Genomic DNA, 18551 nt, shown 5'->3' on the forward strand with positions numbered 1-18551 from the left:
CTGTAAATCGACATTTCACGATATGAAATGTTTTTCATGTGGAAGGTCCGATTCATTTTGCGAATATGTCCCAAAAAATGCTCAGGTGGCGGAGTTGACGGGAAACTGCTGCCAGAACCCCAAAATCCCGGAGCCCCAACAACAATAGCTATAATGACCAGAGACAGTGATGGCCGTGTGGAGGAGAAGAATCCCATTCTGTCGCATAGAAAACCTCTCCATATTAGAAAACAAGAGTATGAGATAGCTAGAGCAAGGATTTTTTTGGGGGAATTGAAAGTTAGTAGTAGAAATTATCGTAAAATTGGAAAATTAAGAAAGAAAGCCACGATGTTAAAAAGAGCGAAGAGAATGATAATAGAAACAGTAGTAACATTGGGTGATGATAACCGATTTTTTGCTAGCACGCTTGTAGGAGGTAAGAAGGTAGTAGCTTTGCTAGACTCTGGTGCCGGTGCCTGTTGTATTGGCCGTAATGCAAATGAATTTTTGAGGGGTTTAGAACATCAGGTCTTGAAGCTGAAGAACCAAACGGTGAAGACAGCTAATGGAGGACAGGTCATCGTAGAGGGTGTTATTACCTTGCCAGTTTTATGGAACAATCTTACTAAAGATTTGGATTTTTTAATTGTGCCTGAGTTGGAACAGGAATGCTATTTTGGTATTGGATTTTGGCGAGCTTTCAATTTGTCTGTAGTAGGACCTTTAGTGTCCAACAGGATGAGTAACTCAGAATTAAAGACGACATATAATTCCATTAGTGAGATCCATTTTGAAGATAAGGGTATGCATCAATTGACGGAGGAACAATATACACGGTTGTCTGAGGTAAAGGGTAAATTTCCTTCATTTGCGGTATTAGGTTTGGGTCGCACCCACTTAGAGCAGCATGTTATCGAGGTGACAGACGAAGGCATACCCATCAAACAGCGGCACTACCCTGTATCGCCGGCAATACAGAAGGTCCTTTACGATAAACTAGACGACATGCTTGCATTAGGTGTTATTGAGCCAAGTAATAGCAGCTGGAGTTCTCCAGTTACTTTAGTGCGTAAGGAGTCCAAGATTAGATTATGCCTCGATGCCAGAAAGGTGAATGCCAGGACCATAAAGGATGCATATCCACTGCCTCATATTGAAGGTATACTCAGTAGGCTTCAGGATACAAAATTTATTTCGGCAATCGACCTTAAAGACGCATTCTGGCAAATACCACTGGAAGAGAAATCGAGGGAGAAGACAGCATTCACAGTCCCTGGGCGGCCATTGTACCAATATACAGTTATGCCTTTTGGATTGTGCAATGCCGCCCAGCGAATGTGCCGCCTGATGGATAAGGTTATACCTGCATCCATCAGGGAGAATGTTTTCGTCTACCTCGATGACCTTCTAGTGGTATCGGCTGATTTTGATGCGCACCTGAAGCTGTTGCTGGACGTTGCCTTACTGTTGAGTGGAGCAGGACTTACTATTAATGTAGAAAAGAGTAAATTTTGCCAGAAGGAGGTGCGGTATTTAGGATTCGTCGTTGGAGATGGATGTATCCGAACAGACACTGCCAAAGTGGAAGCTGTAAGGGATTTTCCGCTTCCTAAAACGCCAAAACAACTCCGGCGATTCCTTGGTATGTGCGGGTGGTATCGCCGTTTCATACGCGATTATGCGACTATAGCAGCGCCACTTCATGACTGTTTGACGAAGGACCGTATACGCAACTTTTCTTTGACCAAGGAAGCGACAGAGTCCTTTGAGGGTCTTAAGGATTGCCTGACCTCGGCTCCTGTCCTAGTAAACCCCGATTTTGGCCGTCGGTTCTTCGTGCAATGTGACGCATCAACACTTGGGGTTGGAGGTGTGCTATTCCAAGTGGATGACGATGGCAACGAGCATCCCATCGCCTATATGTCGGCTAAGTTGAATAAGGCGCAACGTAATTATAGTGTGACGGAACTTGAATGCTATGCCGCGGTTCTGGGCGTAAAGAAGTTCCGTCCCTATATCGAAGGACTGCCGTTTACCATCATCACCGACCACTCCAGCCTCAAGTGGCTGATGAGCCAATCGGAGTTGTCAGGCAGGCTTGCGAGATGGAGCTTGAAACTGCAAGCTTTCGAATTCGATATCCAACATCGCAAAGGTTCCCTTAATGTAGTGGCAGATACATTATCAAGGATACATATGGAGGAAATATTGATAGACTCTAGACTCCTGGACGTTGACCTGTCAAGCCCATACTTTGAGAGTGAGGAATACGCTCGTCTTCGGAGTAATATTCTAAAGGAAGAGGGGAAAATACCCGACTTATGCGTTTCGGACAACTTTATCTACAAAAGGACCAGCTTTTATCCTGGAGATTTGCTCGAAGAGGACAAAACCTGGAAGTTGTGGGTTCCTACGGAACTTCAAGAAAATTTAATATTAGCTGCACATTTCTCTCCCTCTTCAGGACACGGCGGTATACATAAAACATTGTCACGCCTACGTGAAAAATATTACTGGCCAAGCATGGCTAAGGACGTACAGAAGGTAGTGAAATCTTGCGACGTCTGTAAGGCGAATAAAACCTCAAATGCCTTTAAGAAACCGCTAATGGGTCAACAACTCTTAACCGAACGAGCTTTTCAGAGGCTATATATTGATTTTATGGGACCGTATCCGCGGAGCAAGGATGGTAATACATTCATATTTGTATGCCTTGATCATTTTAGTAAATTCGTGTTTTTGGAACCTATGCGGGCGGCCACTGCAATCAACGTTGTCAATTTCATGGAGAAAAGGGTTTTTCATATGTTCGGTGTACCCGAATGGATCCATTCCGACAATGGAAAGCAATTTGTTTCGGATACATTCCAGCAGTTTTTAAAGAGATATGAAGTGAAACACGTCAGAACAGCCCTATATGCCCCGCAGTCGAATGCGGCCGAGAGGGTCAACAGATCGGTGCTCCAGATGATAAGGTCGTTTATTGGCAAAGATCAACGCAATTGGGACCAACATCTGAGCGACGTTGCCTTTGCTCTTCGAAGCACTTACCATAGTTCGATAGGGATGTCACCATTTTATGCCGTGTTTGGTGTAAATATGATCCAACAAGCCAATACTTATAACATAATAAGAAGTCTTGGGCCGGTAAAAGATATAGACGTTCGGACAGTTCAGAAGGAGGATCGACTGCAATTGATTAGAGAGAAGATTTACGATAGTTTGAGAATTGCACATGATCGTTCTGCTAAGAATTATAATCTGAGGGCACAAGCAACGGTATTTAAGAAAGGGCAAATGGTTTTTCGCAGAAATTTTAAACATAGTAAAAAGACAGATAGTTATAACGCGAAACTTGGGCCTAGCCATGTTAAATGTATAGTATTAGATGTCCTTGGGAATTCGATGTTCAAGTTGGCAGGACAAGATGGAAAGATTATGGGCATTTATCATGGTAAGGACTTATTTGCTGTTTGAAGCTAGAGACATATTTATTTGAGTTCGTGGGTCGATGCCACACATTGAACCCGGATACCTATGATTGCTGATTTTCGTACTTTTTTCTTTTGAACTTGTTTTTTTTTTTTTTTTTACGCACACGTTCCATGCTGGTTCCCCAGTATCGACGGGTGCGAGCGTGTTGCATGCAGGAATAATTAAATATTAAATTAAATTTAACGGTCAAACGATGACAAAGAATGTTGAATACAACAATGTTGATTTAAGATAATAGTTATTGTTCAGTGAGAAGAAGAAGGAGAAGAGAATTGGCTAAGGAAACTTCCGAGATCATTTTTTTTTTTTTTTTTTGGCTTAGCGATCGTGAATCGATCAAGTTGTGTCACCTTGAAACTCATAGTTAAAAATGAAAGAAAAATAACAAAAAAAAAAAAATTTGAAAAGAAATCTAAGTACTTTAATAATTTCAACACGTTTTTTTTTGTTGTACAAAAATAACAAAAAAAAGAAACACGTATAAACATAAAAAAATTTGTGAAAAATATTTTCTATTAATACTAAAAAAAAAAAAAGAGATAAAACTGTGTGAAAAAAAAATGGAAAAAAAAAAAATCAGAAATTATGTTATAAATTGTAAACTCGAACAAACAACAATAAGATTGATAAAAATCAGAAATTATAACAAATGTGATAAAACCACCAAACATCCAACACGACAATAAAATTCCAAAGTACCTAAAAATGTCAATATACAACAACAACTTTATAGATTCCAAATTGTGATTGTTTTTGTTTTTGGAATCAATTCGTGCCTCATTGCCAGAAATACATAAAACTATCAAGAAGAAGGCATTTGCTCCAGAATCACAATATATTTAACGGTTTAAACTGGTACCCTCTATGACGACTTCGCATTTTTAGTACACACGGGTACACATATGTCCAATCATCCAAAACGAAGAGCCAAGTAATTTTCTATTCAGAGTGAGAGCGAGCTAAGCATTCGGAGCCATGCAATGATTTAAAGCTGCCAATGTAAAATCAGAGTTTTTTGTCTCTCCAAATTATAAAAAAAAAAAAATATTTTTTTTTGCTATTAAAAAGAATAATTATGATAATTGAAAAATAAAGATAATAAATAAGAAAAAAAAAAAAAACAAAAAAAAAAAATCATTTATACAAAAAGAAAAAAAAAAAAATATATATAAAATTTTGTCAATAAATGCATGCAGGAATTTAAAATTTTCTACTTATAACGAGTATAAATTATATTTAAATAATTATATAAGAAAATATATATAGACATATATATTAATTTGAAATATATGTCAAACATAGTTTATATTCCCTACCTTAATGTTCGACGAAACTAAGAAAAAAAAGCTAAACAGATCGAAGATTACGATTTTTTTTTTTTTTTTATATACTCTCCTGGGTACAACAGCGCTGTTACAACAGGGGTAAGTCAGGTTTAGAGTTAAGCAATAAACAACAACTTTTGTTATCTTTCTTTATTATTATTATTTTTTTTTTTTTTTTTCTTTTCTCTTATTGTTGAAATTAAATGTATAACACTTATTTTTAATAATCTCATAAGAGTATTCTTTTTCATTCTTTGTACATTTTTTTTTCTATTTTTCTCTTATCAATGTTTGTGAAGAGAGTAATAAAGAATTAACAGAACTATGTTCTCTTTTGAATTGCATGGTACGACAGTTTCGTTTTGATGGATTATGCTAAAACAATGATGTTGGAGTAAGTTTTTCTCTTTGGTTGATGTGGGGGGGTGTTGGCGAACAGCTGATCATGAAGAGAGGGAACAAAACGAAGGAAAATAAAAGCTTTATCTGTTGGTTTCATCTGACCAAGAGATAATGTAGACATTCAGACTAGGTTATCTATGATAGGGTATTGCTGTAGATTTTGAGCCATGAGCAATACGAAGGCCGCTGGTTTGCTAAACGGCGGAAGGGGAGGGCGGCTCCAACCGACTGACTGATTATCGACCAGGACGTATCGTATCTGTTTATTAGTCTTGTTTTTTTGGGGTTTTCTTTGTCAGTCCGATTCATCTGTATCCCGTAGATAATTAATGATATTTTGGACACGAAATATTAATGTTACAGTTTCGAAGTGTTCTCTGGTGGAAGAATCTGCCCTTTTGCTGACGAGTAGCCGGCTTAGCCACCGTGTCCATCACAACCAAGAGGACTCACTTCATAGAATTGCAAATCGTAACAACTGCCACTTGAGCATAAATTTGAATGACGCACTCAACTCAAAAAAATCTATCACTTGATTCCCCATTGTTTTAATAGGTCAAATAACCTATTGGAGGCGATTTTAGGAGGTTAAACATCACCTAGGTTCTTGGACACAAATTGTAATGTCATATTCCTAATCTGCTCTCAAATGCCTATCATTTGAGTTTCACCAAGCTATGATTGAGTAGTATTCCATTTGGGGAGCTTATCGGGGATGGGGCGAATATCAATTACTTGGACCTCGTTTTTTATGTCATATTCGTAGTCTACTCCAGAATGCCTTTCATTTGAGTCCTATATTGATATATAAGTCCAATATGTCTATTTATAGCAGTTTTTGGGCTTGGGCTACCCCTTGGATACTTGAACCCAAGTTTTCATACCAAATTCGTTTTCTACTCTTCAACATCTTTCATTTGATACCCATATTGTCCCTATCGATCAACTTTTGATTTTGGGTGGCGTTTTTGTGGTAATGGGGGAGGGTCCGCCCCTTCCAACATTAACAAATTACATAGCCTATACCTCCCTCCTGACCATATTCGTAATCTACTCGCGAATACCTCTCATTCGAGCCCCATATTGTCATTATCGCCCAATAAATCAATTTGGGGGTTTTGGGGTCGGGGCGGCCCCCCAATTACTTGGACCCATTTTTATACCCACCACCTAAAGATGGGGGTATGTTGATTTTGTCATTTCATAGGGTCGGAAAAATATCCATTTCCGACCCTATTCTTGATCAGCGTAAAAATCTAAGACGATCTAGCCATGTCCGTCCGTCTGTCTCTTGAAATCACGCTACAGTCTTCAAAAATTGATATTGAGCTGAAATTTTGCACAGAGTCTTTTTTTGTCCATAAGCAGGATAAGTTGGAAGATAGGCTGTATCGGACTACATCTTCATATAGCCGCCATATAAACCGATCCGCCGATTTACGGTCTTAGGCCAATAAAAGCCAAATTTATTATCCGATTTTGCTGAACTTTGGGACAGTGAGTTGTGTTAGGCCCTTCGACATCCTTCGTCAATTTGGCCCAGATCGGTCCAGATTTGGATATAGCTGCCATATAGACCGATCCTCCGATTTAGGGTTTTAGGCCCATAAAAACCAGATTTATTATCCGATTTTGCTGAAATTTGGGACATTGAGTGGTCTTAGACCCTTCGACATCCTTCGTCAATATGGCTCAGATCGGTTCAGATTTGGATATAGCTGCCATATAGACCGATCCTCCGATTTAGGGTTTTAGGCCAATAAAAGCCACATTTATTATCCGATTTTGCCCAAATTTGGGACAATGAATTGTGTTAGGCCCTTCGACAGCTTTCGTCAATTTGGCTCAGATCGGTTCAGATTTGGATATAGCTGCCATATAGACCGATCCTCCGATTTAGGGTTTTAGGCCAATAAAAGCCACATTTATTATCCGATTTTGCCCAAATTTGGGACAATGAATTGTGTTAGGCCCTTCGACAGCTTTCGTCAATTTGGCTCAGATCGGTTCAGATTTGGATATAGCTGCCATATAGACCGATCCTCCGATTTAGGGTTTTAGGCCAATAAAAGCCACATTTATTATCCGATTTTGCTGAAATTTGGGACAGTGAGTGGTCTTAGACCGTTCAAAATCCTTCGTCAATTTGGCTCAGATCGGTCCAGATTTGGATATAGCTGCCATATAGACCGATCCTCCGATTTAGGGTCTTAGGCTCATAAAAGCCACATTTATTATCCGATTTTGCTGAAATTTGGGACATTGAGTGGTCTTATACCCTTCGACATCTTTCGTCAATTTGGCCCAGATCGGTTCAGATTTGGATATAGCTGCCATATAGACCGATCTCGCGATTTAAAGTTTTGGGGCTATAAAAGGCGCATTTATTGTCCGATGTCGCCGAAATTTGGGACAGTGAAATGTGTTAGGCCCTTCGACATTCTGCCATATAGACCGGTCTCTCGATTTAAGGTTTTGGGGCCGTAAAAGGCGCATTTATTGTCCGATTTCCCGGATATTTAAGACACTGAGTTGTGGTAGGCTCTTCCACATTTTTTTGAAACTTGGCCCAAATAAGCTCTGTATTTGGATATATATGTCTATATCACGATTTTTAGTCTTGGCACCATATATCCTTCCGTCCGCCCGTCTGTCTGTCCGTCCGTCTGTTGAAATCAAATTGGATGAAAAATTTCACAGATTCTTTTTTTGTCCATAGGAATGTTTAGTTCATAGATGAGCTCTATCGGACTATGTATGTGGTTTGCCTTAGGCTCCCTGACTTTCGTACTGAGTATGCTCAAGATCGGGCTATATTTGAATATAGCTGCCTTATAGACTTATCTCCCGATTAAGGGTCTTGGGCCCATAAAAAGCGCATTTTTTATGCAACTATTGCTGAAATCTGTCACAGTGAGTTATGTTATTTAGATACCTTGACATCCGTAGCCAGTTTGGTTCAGATTGATAAATGGTGCATTTTTCAACGAATTCTTACGAAAAGCGGTTTAGATCTACCCGTGTTGGGTATCCAAAGTTCAGCCCAACCTAACTTACAGCCTTTTAACTTGTTTTTCAAATCCTTAAATTTTCTTTATAACAAAAGCACCACTAACTACATTCTTTGAAATATTCAAAGACCCACCACCATAACACACATTTGGGTCAAATTTGGTTCATCTTCTCAAAGATTTAATTCAATTCCATTGCCACAATTTACAGAGAATTCATTTCCATTTATAAACTTCACTCACTGTAGATAGCGTTGTAGTGTAACGAGTTATGCGGGAATTTAATCCAATTTTTTCTTAGCATTTGCAACATTTGCATCATTACTCTTTGTGTCTTGACGTTTAGTCTGCTTAACTTTAGTCAGCCTGAGCTTACCTGATTCGTTGCCTTTGTCCACTGTTTTAACGGGTGAAGCACTATACACCTGCTGATTGCGGCGATTGTCATGGTCCTCTTTGTAGTCACCAGGTAAGGCGCGCGACTCATAGCCTTCCGCCAGGGGGCCACACAAAGTGCGACGATGTTTTATCATTAAAGCTCTGAGGGGTTAAGTCCATGGGCAAGTGGCCCCCACGTACATCATTTAACACCAACCAAGGGAGTTGAAAGGAGGGGAGAGACACACATTGGCATCATCAGATAGTACGATGGCCATCATCAGGATATGCCAACAAAGCAGGATACACGAAACGCCAACAACGGGGAGAAAAACATTAAACATAGAAAATAGAAAAAAATGGTTAAAATGGCACATAATTAAAAACGTGAGAATTAGATGAGTTTCCTTTTCCATTACTGGACAAAAAACGAGAAAAAAATGGGATATCTTGAGATGAACTGCCAGCCAGCCAGCCAGCCAGCAAAGACAACTGTGGCCAAGATGCAGCAAAACTAAGAAGACTAATTACAGGGCATACAGAAGTTAATTCGGCCGTTCATCTTTGGCATAATGGCATAGTGTTTTATTGCTGCCTTTAGTTAATATGAACAGTCCAAGGAAAAAGAAGATTAATTTCAGATGCGTTTTACTGAACTTCATCTCACTGACCGTAACTAAGTAGCAACAGCTTATCCGTTTGTATTGTAGATGGCAAATCTTAAAGATATTTTAAATTAAGACTTGTGGGAAATTTTTACAACGAAACTTTTGCAAAGTCAAGAAGTAAAGTAACATCTTGAGGAAACACTTAATGACAAATGTGACTGGTAATGATGAGTGTAGAAACTTGACATTTGGTTGAAAATCCCTTTAACTTGGAAATATTTTTCTGCAGACCTTAAACTCATTGAAAGTTTTAAAATTTTAGCTATTGTAGGTGTACACTAACATTTTATCCTAATTCTTTCCCTCATATCACCAACTTCACTTCCACTTTTACACACACACACACACCCAGTTACTTACATCGTTATTATGGCCACCGATATTATCACAATGACAATAAATGTCGGCAACCAATCATCATTGGTGGGATTTGTTCCATAGATCAGATTATTCATCAAGTCATTCTCGGAGGGAAAGACCGGCGGTGGTGGTATGGTCACTCCATCAATATTTGTTGTGGCAAAATGGTAGTGTTCCATAGTTTTGCCAGCATCATTGGTAGCGGATATGCGCAGTTGATACCATTTGGCTGGTTGGAATTCACAAAATATTAAATTTTCACGATTTTCTTCGGCATTTGAAATGTCTGACGTCACAACGGTCCAACGGATGTCACCTGCAAAGAAAATCAAGCGGAAGTTGTGGACATGAGTCAAAGTATGACAAACTTTAATATTTAAGGTGCAACAACCCAGACGTGTATAAAGTCATAGTTTAAGAATGTTATTTAAGGCAAAAGTCGGTCGGTGACTAATGTTTAATACTTAACACCTACACTGTGCACAATTTTGAAAACATAGGATGAGAAATGTGTTGACAAAAGCTATGGAAGTTAAATTCAAAAATCGGCAATTCATATATACATAGGAGGTATTTGAACCGATTGCTATAAAATTCACCACTAATGTCAAGATTCACTAAGAGAATCCCTTGTGACAATCTTTGTAAAGAAATTTACCATATTCTTCATTACAAATTTTAAACAAGTAGGGAAAGACAAAAGTCGATTGGTGCCCACTATATTACTTCACTTTAATTAGCTATGACAGAACACTTGTTCCACTAGCCAAACGTAGAATGGCATTCCAAGCGCTCGATCTTCTGCTCGACCTTGTCTTCCGTCGGGGCATGGGCACATATAAGGCTGGTGTTGAAGAATTTGGCTTTTATGCGGATTGTGGCTAGCCTCTCATCCACCGGAGTAAAGCTGGTGACAAGGTGTTTCAGTCTCCGACTAATCACAAATCCACAGCCACATTCATGCCTAGTGTTATGGCAGCTACAGTATAGTTAGTCACCGTTTGGGGTTGTAGTGACGCCATTCCCAGTCCATTGCACTTCCTGTAAGGCGGTAATGTCTGCCTTGTGCTTCTCTAATACATCCGCCAGCGCGTATACTGCACCTTCTCTATAGAGAGTGCGGACATTCCAGGTGCAGATCCGCAAATCATGGTCTTTTTTATACCCACCACCGAAGGATGGGGGTATATTCATTTTGTCATTCCGTTTGCAACACATCGAAATATCCATTTCCGACCCTATAAAGTATATATATTCTTGGTCAGCGTAAAAATCTAAGACGATCTAGACATGTCCGTCCGTCTGTCCGTCTGTCTGTTGAAATCACGCTACAGTCTTTAAAAAAAGAGATATTGAGCTGAAATTTTGCACAGATTCTTTTTTTGTCCATAAGCAGGTTAAGTTCGAAGATGGGCTATATCGGACTATATCTTGATATAGCCCCCATATAGGCCGATCCGCCGATTTAGGGTCTTAGGCCAATAAAAACCACATTTATTATCCGATGTTGCTGAATGTTTGAGACAGTGAGTTGTGTTAGGCCCCCCAACATCCTCCGTCAATTTGGCTCAGATCGGTCCAGATTTGGATATAGCTGCCATATAGACCGATCCTCCGATTTAGGGTCTTGCGCCCATAAAAGCCACATTTATTATCCGATTTTGCTGAAATTTGGGAAAGTGAGTTGTACTAGGCCTTAAGACATCCTCCTTCAATTTGGCTCAGATCGGTTAGAATTTGGATATAGCTGCCATACAGACCGATCCTCTGATTTAGGGTCTTGCGCCCATAAAAGCCACATTTATAATTCGATATTGCTGACATTTGGGACAGTGAGTTGTACTAGGCCTTTCGACATCCTCCTTCATTTTGTCCCAGATCGGTCCAGATTTGGATATAGCTGCCATATAGACCGATCCTCTGATTTAGGGTCTTAGGCCCATAAAAGCCACATTTATTATCCGATTTTGCTGAAATTTGGTACAGTGAGTTGTGTTAGGCCATTCAACATTCATCGTTAATTTAGCTGTGATCGGTCCAGATTGGGATATAGGTGCCATATAGACCGATTCTCCGATTTAAGGTTTTGGGGGCATAAAAACCACATTTATTATCTAATTTTGCTAAAATTTGGGACAGTGAGTTGTGTTAGGCCCCCCAACATCCTCCGTCAATTTGGCCCAGATCGGTCCAGATTTGCATATAGCTGCCATATGGACCGATCCTCAGATTTAGGGTCTTAGGCCCATAAAAGCCACATTTATTATCCGATTTTGCTGAAATTTGGGACAGTGAGTTGTTTTAGGCCTATCGACATCCTTCGTCAATTTGGCCCAGATCGGTATAGGTTTGGATATAGCTGCCGATCTCTCGATTTAAGGTCTTGGCCCCAAAAAGGTGCATTTAGAATCCGATGTAACTGAAATTTGACTTGTGTTAAACTTTTCGACATCCATGTTGTATATGGTTCAGATCGGTTTATTTTTAGATATAGTTACAAAAGAAATGCTGAAATTAGTATTCCCCCATCCTGGAAGATAAAAACGATTGGACCTAATGGGGCACCCACACTAATTAAGTTTCAAACGAAATCGAGTAGTGTTCGAATGCCCAGAATGCGCCAAATCTGTAGCTTCCGCAACGTCAAGTTGCAATGTCTTCAGTCCAAGTAAGATAGTAAATGAATCTCATGGGGTACTATTCCCAAACACAGAGATTAGCATAAACTAAGTAAGTTGAACTATATCGACCTTTTTGGGGAAATTTCGTCTTTTCCTTCTCTGATGGCAGATTGGGCAGCTTAAGTGAAATTGGATCTAATTAGAGCCGTAAACGCTCCCTTACTCTTGCCAGTCGAGTTAAGATAAAGAAAGAGGGCATTCAATTCCATTTTGGCCCACCCCTCGATATTGCTTCTCTTGTCAAAGGCCTATTGCCGAAAAATTGCAATTCATCCTTTAGAGCTCCGGGTGACCTAAGTGCTTCCTGAGGGAGGTTGTGTGTAACGGATTTTGTCTTCCATCGTAATGACAACGATGTTTTCTAAAGAACTCAGAATACTATCTCTTATATGTGTGTTTGTTTGTTTGTTTGTATGTTTGTCGGTTTCATTGTTTGTTCCGTATAGACTCAAAAACGGCTGAACCGATTACCTTGAAATTTTCACATATTGTCAAAATTGGTCTGGAAAGAAACATAGGCTTTATAATTTTATGATATCGAGAGGGGGTCGGGGGGCCTTTACCACAAAAGTTCTACCCAAAAATAAAAGTGTACCAATCGGGACAATATGGGATTCAAATGAAAGGTATTCAAGAGTAGAGTCCGCTTTTCATAATAAAAGTTGGATTCAAGCACTTGTGGGGCCGCCCCAGCCCCAAAACCCCTTAAAATAGGTTAATTTGACGATCATAACAATATGAGACTCAAATGAAAGGTATTCGGGAGCAGATTACAAATATTGTTCAGGAAGTAGGAATAGGATTTAGAATTTTTTGATAACGGAAGGGGCGGACCTTCCACCGTTACCCCAAAAACACCACTCAAAATCAAATGTGGACCGATAAGGACAATATGGGTATCAAATGAAAAGTATGCGGAAATAGATAATGAATCTGGCATACAAATTCATGTCGAAGTATAGGGGGCCCATACAGACATATTGGACGTTTATTACAATATGGGGCTCTAATGAAAGGTATTCGGGAGTAGATATCGAATGTGGCATACAAAATCAGATCGATGTTTAGGGGGTCACGCCACCCCTCAAAAACGCCATTAGACCCATTATGACTATATGATACTTGGCTGAACCGATTTTCTTAAAATTTTCATAGATTGTGTAGGCTGGTCTGGAAGGAAGCATATGCTATATAATTTTTAGATATTTGGTGGAGGCGGACCCCAACAGAACATTACCACCAGGGACCGAGAAGGGGCAAATTTTCACACATCAATGAGTGCTTTCCGATTCAAGTTTAAACTCAATGATAAGGGACCTTTTTTTATAGCCGAGTCCGAATGGCGTCCCACAGTGCGACACCCCTTCATGGCATTGTACCTCGCAAATGTCGCCTACATTAAGAGGGGATAAACACCGCTTTGTCCGATGTTTTCGCCAGGATTCGAACGCGTCAAGCGTTATAGGCTACAATGGCACGAATTTGAGATCCGCATACAGGGCGAAGTGTCCCCACCCTAAAAAGATATTAGAGAATTAGAGAAGGCGCAGCGGAGCGGGCCCGGTTCGGCTAGTTACCAATGTAGTAGAGCAGAGAAAACTCCCCATAGCAGGGTCCTTTTGTGTCAGTCCTTCCGTTCCCCACGTAATGCAAACATGTAGTGCATCAAGTACTTACTTCCTAAGGACTCTCGTTTGGCATTATCCGTGGTCAATTAGAATGGAAGTATATCGATTATCCTGTAAAGAATCTTCCTTGCACACTCTTCGACCTATTAATCTTCAATTTTAATCAACATTTTGTTGTCAACTCGCCAAATCTATGGTTCTAATTGAATTTTATATTTACAGACATCAGTTTGTCTGTAGTTAGTTTTCTAACTCCATGTTTCTTCTGAAATATTGAATGCTTGTCAAACTCACTATAACATCATTCCCTCTAATATAGAAAGGCTTATTATGTCAACAGTTTTTTTTTTTTTTTTCTATTTATAGAAATATTGCCTCCCTTGAAAACAATTAATTCGCCTTGTGACATTATCTGTGGTCTCCGGTTTAGTTTTTCATTTTTTTCTACTGGGTGCTTGTTTTTATTTTAATTACATTTAGCTTTGCACATAGGCGGAATCAAAACCGCAAATAAAAGAGTGCGACCACCATGGACATGTAAAATAAGTACTATTTTAAATTAAAATCGATTTTTTTTTTCTTAAATTAAATTAAAAAATGTTTAATGGAAATTTATTAATTATATGCCCAAATGAGTTCGAAGCTAATGACATTATTCAAAACATTTTATCTCATAGGCTCATACACCCACTGACCCCTTATCCTGCCAGTCATCCTTGTGGGATAGTTAGTCAGTTCAGTGAAATGAGAAAACACGCAGAGATAGCGGGGAAAAACCAAACTCACGTTAATTTAACAAACCAACCACAACGCATCGAAATCCGTATACGAGGATGTTTATGTAAACATGAGCATAGATAGAATTCAATTACGATAACATGGTCAAATGACAGCGTACGTACATGCATATATAGACCGCATCGCCGCAGAGCGTGGTGGAGGAGCTTATGCAACATGGAGTGGGCGAAGGACTACTATGTGACCACCAAGAATTACCGCAATGAGAAAATGTTGCCACCTGGGTTCCACAAATTAACTCTAGGCCTAATAATAGTGAAACAATCAGGATATAAGGTGACTTAAAGAGCGCTAAGGAAACTGTTTAGGGTTTTTTCTGTTGGCAAAGAAAATTTCATGGAAATCTTGTCTTTAGAGAAAATTTCATGGAAATGTTGTCTTTAGAGAAAATTTCAGGGAAATTTTGTCTTTAGAGAAAATTTCATGGAAATTTTGTCTTTAGAGAAAATTTCATGGAAATTTTTGCCATAGAGAAAATTTCATGGAAATTTTGTCTTTAGAGAAAAGTTCACGGAAATTTTGTCTTCAGAGAAAATTTCATGAAAATTTTGTCTTTAGAGAAAATTTCATGGAAATTTTGTTTTAAGAGAAAATTTTATGGAAATTTTGTCTTTAGAGAAAATTTTATGGAAATTTTGTCTTTAGAGAAAATTTCATGGAAATTTGGTGTTTATGGAAAATTTCAGGAACATTTGGTCTTTAGAGAATATTTTATCAAAATTTGGTCTTTGGAGAAAATTTCATGGAAATTTTGTCTTTAGAGAAAATTTCATGGAAATATTGTCTTTAGAGAAAATTTTATGGAAATTTTGTAATTAGAGAAAACTTCAGGGAAATTTTGTCTTTGGAGAAAATTTCATGCAAATTTTGTCTTTGGAGAAAATTTCATGGAAATTTTGTCTTTAGAGGAAATTTCATGAAAATTTTGTCTTTGGAGAAATTTTCATGGAAATTTTGCCTTTAGAGAAAATTTCATGGAAATTTTGCCTTTTTAGAAAATTTCATGGAAATTTTGTCTTTAGAGAAAATTTCATGGAAATTTTGTCTTTAGAGAAATTTTCATGGAAATTTTGTCTTTAGAGAAAATTTCATGGAAATTTTGTGTTTAGAGAAAATTTCATGAAAATTTTGTGTTTACAGAAAATTTCATGGAAATTTTGTCTTTAGAAAAAATTTCATGGAAATTTTGTCTTTAGAGAAAATTTCATGGAAATTTTGTCTTTAGAGAAAATTTCATGAAAATTTTTGAAATTTTGTCTTCAGAGAAAATTTCATGGAAATTTTGTCTTTAGAGAAAATTTCATGGAAATTTTGTCTTTAGAGAAAATTTAATGGAAATTTTGTCTTTAGAGAAAATTTCATGCAAATTTTTCCTTCAAAGAAAATTTCATGGAAATTTTGTCTTTAGAGAAAATTTCATGGAAATTTTGATGGAAATTTTGTCTTTACATAAAATTTCATGGAAATTTTGTCTTTAGAGAAAATTTCATGGAAATTTTACCTTTAGAGAAAATTTCATGGAAATTTTGTCTTTAGAGAAAATTTTATGGAAATTTTGTCTTTAGAGAAAATTTCATGGAAATTTTGTCTTTAGAGAAAAGTTCCTGGAAATTTTGTCTTTAGAAAAAATTTCATGGAAATTTTTTCTTTGGAGAAAATTTCATGGACAGTTTGTCTTTAGAGGAAATTTCATGGAAATTTTGTCTTTAGAGAAAATTTCATGGACAGTTTGTCTTTAGAGAAAATTTCATGGAAATTTTGTCTTTAGAGAAAATTTCATGAAAATTTTGTCTTTAGAGAAAATTTCATGCAAATTTTCACAGAAAAAAAAAAAATTTGACTAAATTTTCTCTTCCCCTCATTTATAGTTTGATGGCAACTCTTGTCTGAAATTTTACATCGTCTGAGAGTGAGAGATGTGAGAGACGCAGTAGTTTTAGTTGGTTGCGGTGAAAGCCGCAATAAATAATCAACGAAACAAGGCGCGGATGAGCGTCACCAAGGACCAAAATTTGATGTTAGTTAAAAAGGACAACTTACCCAGAGGACGATGTTCAATGGAAAAATGATGAATTGGGCAACCGCCATTATTCCATGCTGACAATTTCAAATTAACACACGATGCGTTCGTTGCAATTAGATCGTTGCCAATGGAGCCTGGGATGCTGTGAAATAGAAAATGGATTAAAAACACAAGTACAGCAGAGTGGTAATGCTAAATGAGCAGATGGGGAATTAAAAAGGGCATCAAAACCCAAAAATAGGGGCATACACGAACGAATGAAGAGGAATGAGAGGTAACAAACAGCTTTCAAATGTAGCAACACATAAAGAAACTAAACATTTGCAATGCCGTTTGTCAACTTTCCCCTTCGAGTGGGGGTGTTGGTCCTGCTACAAATTATGGTTTGCTTACCTTTGCCCTTGGTCCAAACATTAATTTCCTCACTTGCCGAACCATCGCCACAATGTTGTGAGCGGACATTTTGATGATGTACTGATTGCCACATTTCAATCCTGTTATGGTGTAGGCATTATTCTCGGGCATCAATTCCGTTTGGGACCATGTCTCACCCATAATGCGATACGATATGGCATAGCCCTGCAGAGGAGCACCACCATCATCGGGTGGATCCCAGCTTACACGTATGCTATCCGCCGAGGCATACTGGACAATGATTTGCGGTGAGGCTGGTGGCTTCATGGCAATCACTTGGTATTGTATTTCATCACTGCCAAAAAGATTGTTTGCTGTACATGTGTAATTTCCGGACAAGCTGCCTCGACTCCTGTTCGAAATGATAGCAAGGCAAATGTCATCGAATGTGGTGATGTAAAGTGTTAGGAGTATTAGAAACCAAGAGAAACCATGAAATGAAAACGGATAAAGGGGGGGGGGGGGGACAAAAAGTAGGAGAGAGAGATGGAACACAATAAGATTTTTAATTAACATTTAAGTTTTTATTTTTCTCTTTTCTTCTTCTGTCGTATTAAAAATGAAAAACTTTATGGGCAAGGACTTACGGTGTATTTTCAAGTTTCCCTCATTTGTCACTTCGTAGAAAGGACTAAAGGTGACCGGGCGATCCCGTGTTAGCCAACGGGCTCTTGGGTGGGATTTCCACAGCCAGACATTCAAGTATTAGACTTGTTCCCACAGCCTTGCGCACCAATTGCCAAAGGAAGCAATCCTTGCTGGAGCTGAGCAAAAACGAAAAGAAAATGTTTTGTTGTAAGAGTATGGTGATCAAAATGATAAAATAACAAACTAAAGTAAGAGCGTGCTAAGTTCGGCCGGGCCGAATCTTATATACCCTCCTCGCATTTATCGAGCTCTTGCCACGGTATCTCTTTTTAGGCAAACAAAGGACGAACGAATTGCTATGTTATTGGAACAATATCAAATTATGGTTCATTTCGGACCATAATTGAACTATTGTAAATATTGGAGACCATAGTAGAAGTCGTTGTATAAAATTTCAGCCAATCTAATAAGAATTGCGCACTTTAGGGGCTGAAGAAGAAAAATAGGGAGATCGGTTTCTAGGGGAGCTGTATTAGGCTATAAACCGATTCATGCCATGTTTGACACGTATATTAAAGGTCATGAGAGAAGCCGTTGTACAAAATTTCAGGCAAAACGGATAATACTTGCGCCCTTTAGAGGCTCAAGAAATCAAGATCCCATATCGGTTTATACGGCAGCTATATCAGGTTATAAACCGATTTGAACCATTTTTAGCAAAGTTGTTGAAAGTTATAACAAAACACCTCGTGCAAAATTTTAGCGAAATCGGATAATAATTGTGCCCTCTAGTGGATC

General features: G+C 38.4%; 1 protein-coding gene across 1 annotated transcript in view; it reads right to left on the bottom strand.

Annotated features, from left to right (window-relative positions):
• The window catches only part of LOC106088400 (cell adhesion molecule Dscam2), a gene marked incomplete in the record, with an annotated part of 263277 nt that overhangs the window by 16795 nt on the left and 227931 nt on the right, over positions 1–18551 (bottom strand). Inside the window, 2 exon segments of the mRNA XM_059361431.1 lie at positions 8592–8755; positions 9622–9937. Of these exon segments, the coding sequence (XP_059217414.1) occupies positions 8592–8755; positions 9622–9937 (480 nt within the window).

This window comes from Stomoxys calcitrans, chromosome 2, assembly GCF_963082655.1.
Source record: "Stomoxys calcitrans chromosome 2, idStoCalc2.1, whole genome shotgun sequence".
In the NCBI taxonomy this organism is placed as follows: domain Eukaryota; kingdom Metazoa; phylum Arthropoda; class Insecta; order Diptera; family Muscidae; genus Stomoxys; species Stomoxys calcitrans.